We start from the raw sequence: 9813 nt of genomic DNA on the forward strand, positions 1-9813 counted from the left end.
ATCAGGCAGCTTTAGTCTGTTTGATTAGGATCGGGTTTTTTGTTTAAAATAAATCCAGGAATTGATTGATGTCACTTAAAACTAGTCCAAATCAATTTCAAAGTTCCAACAAAAATACAATAAATATATATATTTAAATCCTAGGGAAATTATTTCCAACCAAACCAAAATTTGTAAAATCATTATATTTTAGAAAATCTATTATGGGCTGTAAATTAATAATTTCCTTAAAATAATTCTTTTGGGTTGAAATAATTACCATAATGATTTCGAAGACCCAAATAATAATTATTTCTAAGGAAAACTGATGTTATTTCCTCTATTGGAAAATCCAAACAGGCTCTCAAGAGGAACAAGGTCAAAGCAAATCAATCAATTCTATTTAATTGGTTAACATTTCAAAAAAATGATTTTGTTGGGGGGATGTTGCAGCTACTGTTTTCCTACTTGGAATACATGTGTGTTCATCGGCGTTGGAAGTTGAGCTTTGAGATGCTGTAACCGAAGAGGACAGCAAAAACTACGGGGAATGCCGCCAGAACCATGGCTGCCAGCTGCAACAGGTCGCGTCGAAAACCATAGTAGTCCTTCATGAACGTTGCGACGGATTTGGTCTCTCCAAACACGACTATCATCCTGTCGTTGTAATCCCCGAACTGTGTGGTGAAGAAGACATTGAGCGACCACGACATTGGGGAGATGTAGTAGAGCCATATCCACCATTTCGGTATTTGCTGCCATATGTCCATGAATCCTTTGTGAGCACCATCTTTTTTTTTATCTCTAATGGTAATCATATATGTATAAATGTGTATATATATTGAGATGGCTTCACTTACCGGCGCAGGCACGAGGAAGCCGGAGATGAGGTTTTGTAGGCCGTGGCACACAGATGTAAGTATGAATGCAAGTTGAATGTTAGGGGTGAGCGACACAATCATCATTCCCAGGTAGACGAAGTAGAGCAGCGTGCACGACATGGTGTACATGAACCAGAAGAATTTCGCTGGTGTCCACGCATACCCTATCATCGGATATGCTATCAACATGAACATCACTACTTGCATCAGCACATAAGGTATCTCCATCGCAACCTAAACCCAAAGAGGATAGTAACTCAATGTCTGCACATATATAGCAGTAGCATAATATATCTGAAAAATCTTCACGCGATGAATAGGACCTGCGCAAAAGAGTAGGCCCAAGGAGAGTACATCCCTGCAAACCTCTCCCTGTAAACAACGGAGCGCTCGATGGAGACAAATGGCATCACTGCCTGACAAATGTTGGTGCCGGTGAACAGAGTGATTCCATACATGCACCCCAATATGGTGAAGAGGCCTCGCTGGTCGTTTCTACCCTCAAACAAAACAAGCAGCAGCTTCAATCATATATTGCAACATACATGTCCATAATAGATATATGCATAATTAAGCTTGTCTCAGGAAGAAGTGTTTGTCGTATTGGTGAAAACCGAAGAAAGAAACAAAACAAGCAGCAGCATGATTTAAGATATATGCATAATTAAGAGATGGCTACATACATATGGTTGATGTTGCCTCGCTGCCAGAACAATGCGCCGAAGAAAATGCAGAAGCCTAACATGGATGCCAATCGCACCAGGTTGTAGGAAGGGCTTCTCCAGTACGACAAGCACTGCTTCCAGAGACATGCTTTGAATTGCTCCCGAAACTTCTGCGGAAACTGTGTCTTGAAATGGAGGTCACTTGTGCCTGGAATTGGTACGCTCAAGCGCTTTACCAGCATGTCCTTGTTCCTTGCATAGTGGTTAGCACAAATATTCTGTTAAGACTAGTTTACGGGCTGACTGTGTTAAGCATGGTATGGTAACCCATGCTTATGTTCTGTTCTGATCAAAAGTGATTTTGTTTTTCTTAGATATTGTGGAAGGTCCGAGACGCAATTTTTATATGCATAATCTATAGTGTAGTGATTACAATTCACATGTTAAGGCACTATTGCTAACTGAGCCGGATCGTTGAAACTTACTTGCACATTGGCGATGCCCTGTACATTTGTACAAAATCTGCTCCCACTTGAGCTTCCATAGATGTAGAAGTAACTTCTAGCATCCATGTTGATGGGTTGTAGTTGTCCTTGATCCTAGGTATCGCAGGTATTGCCTAGAAGAATAAAAAAAACTCACCAGTTTGTATAGCACAGCAACTGGGGAGAAAAGTCAGACGGTGGACTGGTGGTGAACTAAGTATAGCCTTCTTTGATCAAAACAGACTACAGCTATGATTAATATAGCTCACCCCCTTCAGTGGTACGTAGAATGCGAATCACAAGGGCTAAATATGGGTTCATAACAATCCATAACTTCATGAATTTTCTGTGCAAAAAACATAACTTTTGAAAATACAGAAAAAAGGTGAAAACCAAATCTTGTTACGTTTGTTTACTGTAAATGATAGGTTTAATTAAACTGGCCTATATCACATACAAATGGATGATATACAATTACAAAGCATACATGCATTTGTTCAGTCCTTTCGTGCAAGGATGACTTAAAATTCCTAATTACCTGGAAATATTTGATGACCTCACAAGAATGATGTCCAACTGGCCCAGCATAGATCAACTCTCCGCCTCTTCTCATGAGCATCAACTACATTTATATTACAACATAATTAGTAAATATGGTACTTCACTTCCAAATGAATTATTTTGGTTGAGGAATTTCTGATTAATAATGTACAGAAAATTATATGGAACTAGGTTTTACAGTTTAGTCGAATACTTATTAATGAACTTGAATACTTACTACTAATGAAAATGTATGCAGCTGTTGCCATATGCATCTACTTAAGTGGCACTGCTAAACCGAACCATGTGTTCTAGATATTTTTCTCTATTCTCCAACTAATCTGGGAATTACCTACCCCATGAAACGAATATGTCAGCACATTTTAACATCATCTTTGTTAATGATACAACAGAGATTCCGTGCCATTCATATAGAAAATTTCACTGTTAGCTTCTCGAAAAATTAGTTGAGGAAGACTCTGTCTTGGACTTAATTTGGGGTTCTTTCAGTTCTGGTGGATAAAGTGATGATTCTCTATCTGAGGTAGCATGTGATTTGTTCCATGTCTGATGGTTAATTGTATGACCTGGCTTCATAATTTCAGGTTATGGTAGCACCACTTTAATTCATGTTTGATCGAATCAAAACTTATTTTTCCACATACTTATCCAATATAATATATTTGTAAATCTATATTAGATTTTTAAATTATTACTTGATACACTACGTCTTGGTGCCTAGAGAGAGAATCTTGGAGAAGGTCAGAAGGCTATATATATGTAAAGTAATTACCTCATTAAATGCCTCAAATATATCGATACTTGGTTGATGAATGGTGCACACGACTGTTCGACCTGTGTCTGCAACGTTCTTGACTGCACGCATGACAATAGCAGCTGCCCTTGCATCCAAGCCTGATGTTGGCTCATCCATGAATATGATTGAAGGGTTAGACACAAGCTCGACTGCTATAGTGAGCCGTTTCCGTTGCTCTGTCGACAGTCCATTTACCCCTGGTATTCCAACCAAAGAATCTCTAATTTCATCCAACTCAATTGTTTCAAGAACTTCATTGACAAATTCCTGCAAATACAGATGAGCTCAGAGTTTCATATCTCAACTGTTTCTGGTGGCTAGGATGCTAGTATGCAAACCCTGTACACTATTCCTCTGTCCCAAATTATAAGAAGTTTTTTGTGGTCTAAATAGCCTACCAAAAACGTCTTATAATTTGGAACAGAGGTAGAACTTTTCTTTCCATTTATATATTTGCATATTTGTAGCTTATGTTTCGTTGCAGAAACAAATATAACTCACATTTCTTGCTTTTGAATCAGTTTCTGGTGGAAGGCGCAACCAGGCTGAATATGTAACTGATTCACCTACTGTGATTTGTGGGGAGTGAACATCAGTCTGTTCACAGTAGCCTGATATCCTAGCAAAAGTTTGCTGGATTTTAGGATAACCTCCTATTCTTATATCTCCTTCAATAACACCACCTGTTTTCCTTCCAGCAAGAACATCAAGGAGTGTTGTTTTTCCCGCTCCAGTAACCCCCATGAGCGCCGAGAGAATCCCTGGCTGAAATGCTCCTGTGATGTTGTGGAGTAGTTGCAGTTTTCTTTCCATGTAGCCATGCTCCCTCATTTGCTGCAATGAGGAAATACTTGGTTATTAGTTATTAGCCCTTGCTATGGCTCTAAGCTCTTCGGTCATGTGTTCATATATGTTAGAGCTACATGAGAATTACCGCGGGGGTGTCTACGTAGTAGTTGACATCCTGGAATGATATTGTAAGGGGCGTGAAAGGCAATGCCATCCTCCCTGGACAAGATTAAATATTGATAAGTCAAATTTGATTTTATTCCATCGACAGTGTGGAGTTGTGCTTAGTTGCATCGTGTAAAATTCAACTAACCAGTGCTATTGGGTATCCATGAAGTTTCTACATGTAACTTAGGCCTCCCATTTTCCGTATCTTTATCTTGATTTCTTCCACCAGATGCGGTAATCTTATTGCAAGAGATAATAGCACGAGAAGATGCTGGAACCGAGAGGCTCATAGAAGATTAGAACAGATGGTATATCTAACAAGAGCAAACAGCATGTTCTTCTGAGTTGAAGTATTTTTCTTCCATTTCTGATGTTATGTTTTCTCCAGAATATGCTTGACTGAGTTCACATTCATGTTATACTGTTAGAAAGAAAGTAAAGTATTTAACTTATTTAGCTAATTAGCTTAATGTAATTTAAGCCATGTCGCACTTACGGTTTTTAACGGTCAAGCCGATGGCAAAGCCTACATTGAACAACAAAGTAAACCCAATCAATGCTCCAATTGAGATCCAGTAGAAGTAGCTGGAGAAGTCTAGACCTTGATCCATTAGTATCCTCCTTCCGAGTGTTACGCCAGATATTATGATCTATCAACAAAGGAACTTTAGTATCGTTTTGGGATTGCATCTTTAACAATTATAATTCATACTTGGTATGCCACAGTGTACCTCTGACCATCTTGGTGCCAAAAACTCATTTCCAGTTAAGCCTATCTCCGAGTAAGACAGTGGAGATAGCCAAAATCCCCATTTTAGCCAATTAGGCAGAAATGCTGTAGTGATATGGCACTGAAATTGTTAGCGGTGCTTGTTTAATAGTTGAGCACGACATGCGTTTGCTTGAAATTAGGACTCGTCAGTTGTTTGCAGTATGAAGTTTATGAAAAACAAGGGAGTGTCTTACAGCGAGGAATTAAGAAACCTCCAAACAGAAGGGTGACTAGAAATGCCAGAGTACCAACGACAGAACCAGCCACCATTGTTTGACAGTATGAGGCGACACAACGAAACATTGATAATGTTACTGTGTGCATCAGGAAGAGGACGAGGAGCTGACAGAAAAATCTAAACACAAGAATCATGGATGTTAACGCAAAGTAAGGATTGTGTCTGAAAACCTAGGTTTTGTGGAAATAATAAAAAGAGAAGTAAAGATAGTCTTCTCATTTGCAGTTTTTTTTTCAGTTGGATGATTATACTACACATCTGAATGACTCAGAATGGGTCAACAGTGATAATTCCTGAATGACAGAAAATGTTGCTCTAGCCACCAACTAATTAGTTTCTACAACAGAATTATGACTTTACCTGGATGCTTCTGGGGCATAGCCAATCAGGTAGTAGGATGTCGACGTCAAAGCTACCGACCCAACTAAAGAGAATGGAATTTTTAGGATAAAAGATGGTATTGCATAAGCCCATGCAGGATAGAAGTAGTTGTCTCTATGTTTGTAGGAGACCGGCAGTCTGTCGATTGTCATGGCCATGTCAGGGAATCCATTCACTATCAGCTGCAGGAGCACATAGAAGAGTGAACCCATATAATAGTTGGCATGAATTCTGTCAACACCCATACGTGTCCGCAGAAATACTGTCCCAGTAATAACGCCAAATAGTCCAAGCTGCAACGAAAACATGTAGTATGCTAGTTAATGGTGGTGAGGTGGTCATGTCGAGAAAAGCGCAGCATGACATAGCTGTAATTTCACCGATTCGTTAAAGTGCAACATGAGATATCTGCTAGTTCCTACAGCGAAAACACTATAGTTGTGGCGCTGTAGTATAGGTAACAATAGAAGCACATGAGCATTTGAAGTCCTCAAATTGCACACTGACTAAGAACTGAATGTAGAATAAGATGCTGACATGCTGAGCAAGTTCCTGCTGTAGACTTTCATATGGTCCGAGAGTTCAGTGTGTAGAATAAACTACTGCAAGATGGATACAAACCATGTACCCTGTGTTAAGCACATACAACCCCTAATCCTACAAAGATTTCACATTTGAGCACACCTAAAGCTATATATGATCGACATCAATCTTTCCCTTTATCGTCTACTATATGTATTAATGCTGGAGCAGACTTCAAAAATGGAAGTGACACAAATGCCGATGTAAATACAGATCTCAATTTTCAGTGCAAAAGCTTTACTGCGACCTGCACACCTCCATAGTAACACAGGAACTTTATTACACCACACACTGATTCTAGTTTTTGCTGTATTTCTATCCGTAACTAATACTAAGCATAAAGCATGTAATTTGAGGATTGTGCATACATGCTAGAACTCGATTTACACTCATAAACACCTAGCATATGACATTCGAGATAGCACTGTAAAAATAGGCACAAATCTCCATGCATCAATCTTTTTTTTTCAAAAGATAGCTTCGACTTGCTTACCTGAGTGGCTTTTGTTATGTGGATGAAGGCATTCCTTTTCATAAGAAGGAGCTCGCGTGCAAAACATGCCTTGAGGAGATCCCACTTGGATAATGAGTAGATACTGAAGGATAGGGCATTCTTATGTCCTTTTGATTCATCATACGGCTTTGAAAGCTCCTCAGCAAGATTCTGCCCACTTTGAGATGCTTGGAACTTATCACAGAATTGGTTAACTGTAACAAAATTATATCTTTCTTCGGCGCGGCTCCAGTATTGTTGTTGATCTTTTTTTGACAAGACCTATGTATAGATAAGTTTTTAAGAGTGGACTACTTTTATTATGGTAAGCAAGAGTACAAATCAGCTAGGCAAACTCAGGTTATAATAATCTATACCCAATTACTCAATCTTATATATTTCTTTACAGAGGGAGTACTTCATATTAACAATGTTTACTTTCATTGAATGCACATCAAAACTGTAGTTGTAACTCTTCGCACAAATGTTGAAACTCGAAACATGTCATGCACAAGAGAATTGCCATATAAGAAAATCAAGTATGTAAATTAGTATTGGTACTTTGCTAAATACCTCTTGAAGGAAGTCGGCGCTTCCTTTTCTTTCGGGACACTTAAAGCCACATGATTCAAAAAAACTCATAATGCAGCTCTTAGGGCCATGGTATATGATCTGTCCTTCAGCCATTAAGATAATATCATCAAAAAGTTTGTAGGTCTCTGGTGCTGGTTGAAGGAGTGAAGCGAGTATGGTAAACTCTGATATATGAGCTAGCTGTTGGAGGCAAGAAACAACTTGGAAGGTGGTAGAACTGTCCAGCCCAGTTGATATTTCATCCATGAAGAGCACTTTTGATGGTCCTACTATCATCTCTCCTGCTTGGAAGACATTTTTTACAAGTGAAAAAAATTAAGCATTCAGAATTGAATTAATTAATTTATTTATCTTATACACACCAAAATTAAAGTACAGATTACAGAAACTGAATATACCACATTACTAGCTACATTCTATAAGTGGAGAAAATCAAACTAAGTTGATTCATCCATCAGGGTGGCTTGCGTGCATTCATCACAACAAAAATTTGCGGTTTTTCATGACAAGATTTTCATACTGGTTCATGGTAATAACAAAGTACAGAAAACATCAACGAAATCAATTAGCTACCAGAAATGAGGTGTGTACCTTCCAATATGCAATTAAGGGATTTTAGTCAATGAATAGCACATTTATCTATTTATTTATCTTGCAAAAATATGGTTTACAAGATTAGAGTTCAGATAATAAAATCCATCCTGAAAATGTCATATGTATTGTAAATTCACCTGTGGTTAATCTTTTTCTCTCACCACCAGAAATACCTCTTCTCATGGCATCTCCAACTAGTACATCAGCGCATGTGTCAAGTCCCATTATCTGTGAGGCAAGAATAGATAATGCACAGGCGAAACATTGTACTCTGCAACCAGTGGTATTCTTCTTAGAGCATTGTTTACCTTCATAATGTAGTCTGTTTGCATGCTTCTTTCCAAACCTTCCACAGATATTGCCTATAAAAAAGTGCATCCAGTTGTAACTGTTGCAGCTAAAATGATATTGGGCTGTATATTCATTATATGATTTTTATTGCAAGAATCAATGGGAATGAATCCCACTGAAAAGTTATGTTAGCACTTGGCAGAAAGGATGGTGTTTCCAGTTTTGATTCAATATTGTCAAAGAAAGGGTTTTAATCAGTACACACCTTCATGTAAGTGTCTATGTTGGGGTCAGGGGTGATCCCGGCCTCCTTCTCCCTTCTAACGACTTCCTTCATGATATCTATTTTGTACAAGAAATCAAGAGCACTTGGTTTAGTAGATAGAATGGGTAAGAGTTAATTGCGCAAAACCACCACATTAACAGCTAAGTTTGCACCAATGACATATCTACGATTTCGTGGCAAAAAAGACCTTGTGTACCTTGTGTACGGTAATTCTTTTGCAAACAACACTGATCAGGGGCTTAGGACGTTTTGATGACGAATCCGACAGCTAAGGCCCACTCATCAGGAGCTGACTTGGCAAAAAAAATCCCACGTGTGCACGTTGACTCCTTTCTTCTCCTCTCTTTCCCCTCTTACACATTATATCAAACAGTTTGCGTGCGCTGGAATGTGGCAGTTGGGGGCGCCATGTTTCGCCGGAGTCCGACCATGTCGCTCCTGGCTGGTAGCTTGGATTGTCATGTCCGACCTCCGCCGAGTTCCATGGCGGCCACGCTTCCCCAGGAGTCGTCCTCTTCAACCTCGGCCGAGTTCATGGCGGCCGCGCTGCCACGGGGGTCGTCCTCTCCAGCCCCGGTCGAGATGAACGGCCACCGCACCACCATTCCCCTCCCCCGCGTTTGACAGTCTTTGCATCGGGCCGCCGCCACACTGCTGGTGCCGCTCGACAGGGGAGGTGCGCACGCGAGCGCCGGAGGACGCTGATGCGCGCGGTGGCGCCAGCAGGACCACGTCGCGGCCGCCGAGGCCCTTGATCACCCAGAGCCAGAGGAGCGGTGGTGGGTGCGCGTAGACCGAGGGTCGCCGCCGTCCGCCGTCCGCCGTGCCGCACATGGAGATGAATTGTCTGCCTTGCGTGTTGCGTCTGCTGCCTCACACGCTCACACGGACGGGGGCCGCGGGATCGATCGATCGAATAGATCTCCTGGACTGGTCACGGCTGTTCGCGAGAGCTCCAGAGGGGTACAATTGGAAAAAGTTCAAAACAAATCTTGAACTTGTAGACGAAAGATAAATCAAACTTTGATATTTAAGTCCCCGTGCCGCTCCTGCGAGCAGCCCGGGAGGACCCCTAAATCACGCGGCCGCCAGTCCTCCCGCCCCGCCTCCCCACTCCCTCGTCGCCGCCAAGGGACGACGCCGGGCAAAGCCTGGGCGGGTCGGCGGCGACGGGGTTTCTCCCCTCCTCTCCAGGCTCTGGTGGCGCGGAACGCCAGATCTGGCGCGGAGATCCTCACGCCCGTGTGGTTCGCGTGCC

The 9813-nt window shown here is 41.1% G+C and overlaps 1 protein-coding gene across 2 annotated transcripts; it reads right to left on the bottom strand.

The window, feature by feature from the left end:
* Positions 1–310: 310 nt before the first annotated feature.
* LOC123156109 (ABC transporter G family member 41) lies at positions 311–9467 on the bottom strand. Of its 2 annotated transcripts, XM_044574279.1 has the most exons (21): positions 8752–9467; positions 8535–8611; positions 8287–8340; positions 8116–8206; positions 7364–7665; positions 6791–7072; positions 5695–6008; positions 5291–5451; positions 5056–5159; positions 4926–4974; positions 4821–4850; positions 4470–4595; positions 4302–4375; positions 3869–4201; positions 3344–3634; positions 2549–2632; positions 2011–2144; positions 1544–1777; positions 1184–1355; positions 840–1094; positions 311–734 (listed from the first exon to the last, which is right to left on the bottom strand). In XM_044574279.1, exons 2-21 carry the CDS (start codon positions 8604–8606, stop codon positions 465–467), a joined length of 3432 nt encoding a protein of 1143 aa, XP_044430214.1. In that variant the 5' UTR covers positions 8607–8611; positions 8752–9467; the 3' UTR covers positions 311–464. The 2 variants fall into 2 exon arrangements, with proteins under 2 accessions (XP_044430214.1, XP_044430213.1); XM_044574278.1 differs by having other exon boundaries at positions 4821–4974.
* Between the last annotated feature and the right edge of the window lie 346 nt (positions 9468–9813).

The sequence above is a fragment of the Triticum aestivum genome, chromosome 7B, assembly GCF_018294505.1.
Source record: "Triticum aestivum cultivar Chinese Spring chromosome 7B, IWGSC CS RefSeq v2.1, whole genome shotgun sequence".
NCBI lineage: Eukaryota > Viridiplantae > Streptophyta > Magnoliopsida > Poales > Poaceae > Triticum > Triticum aestivum.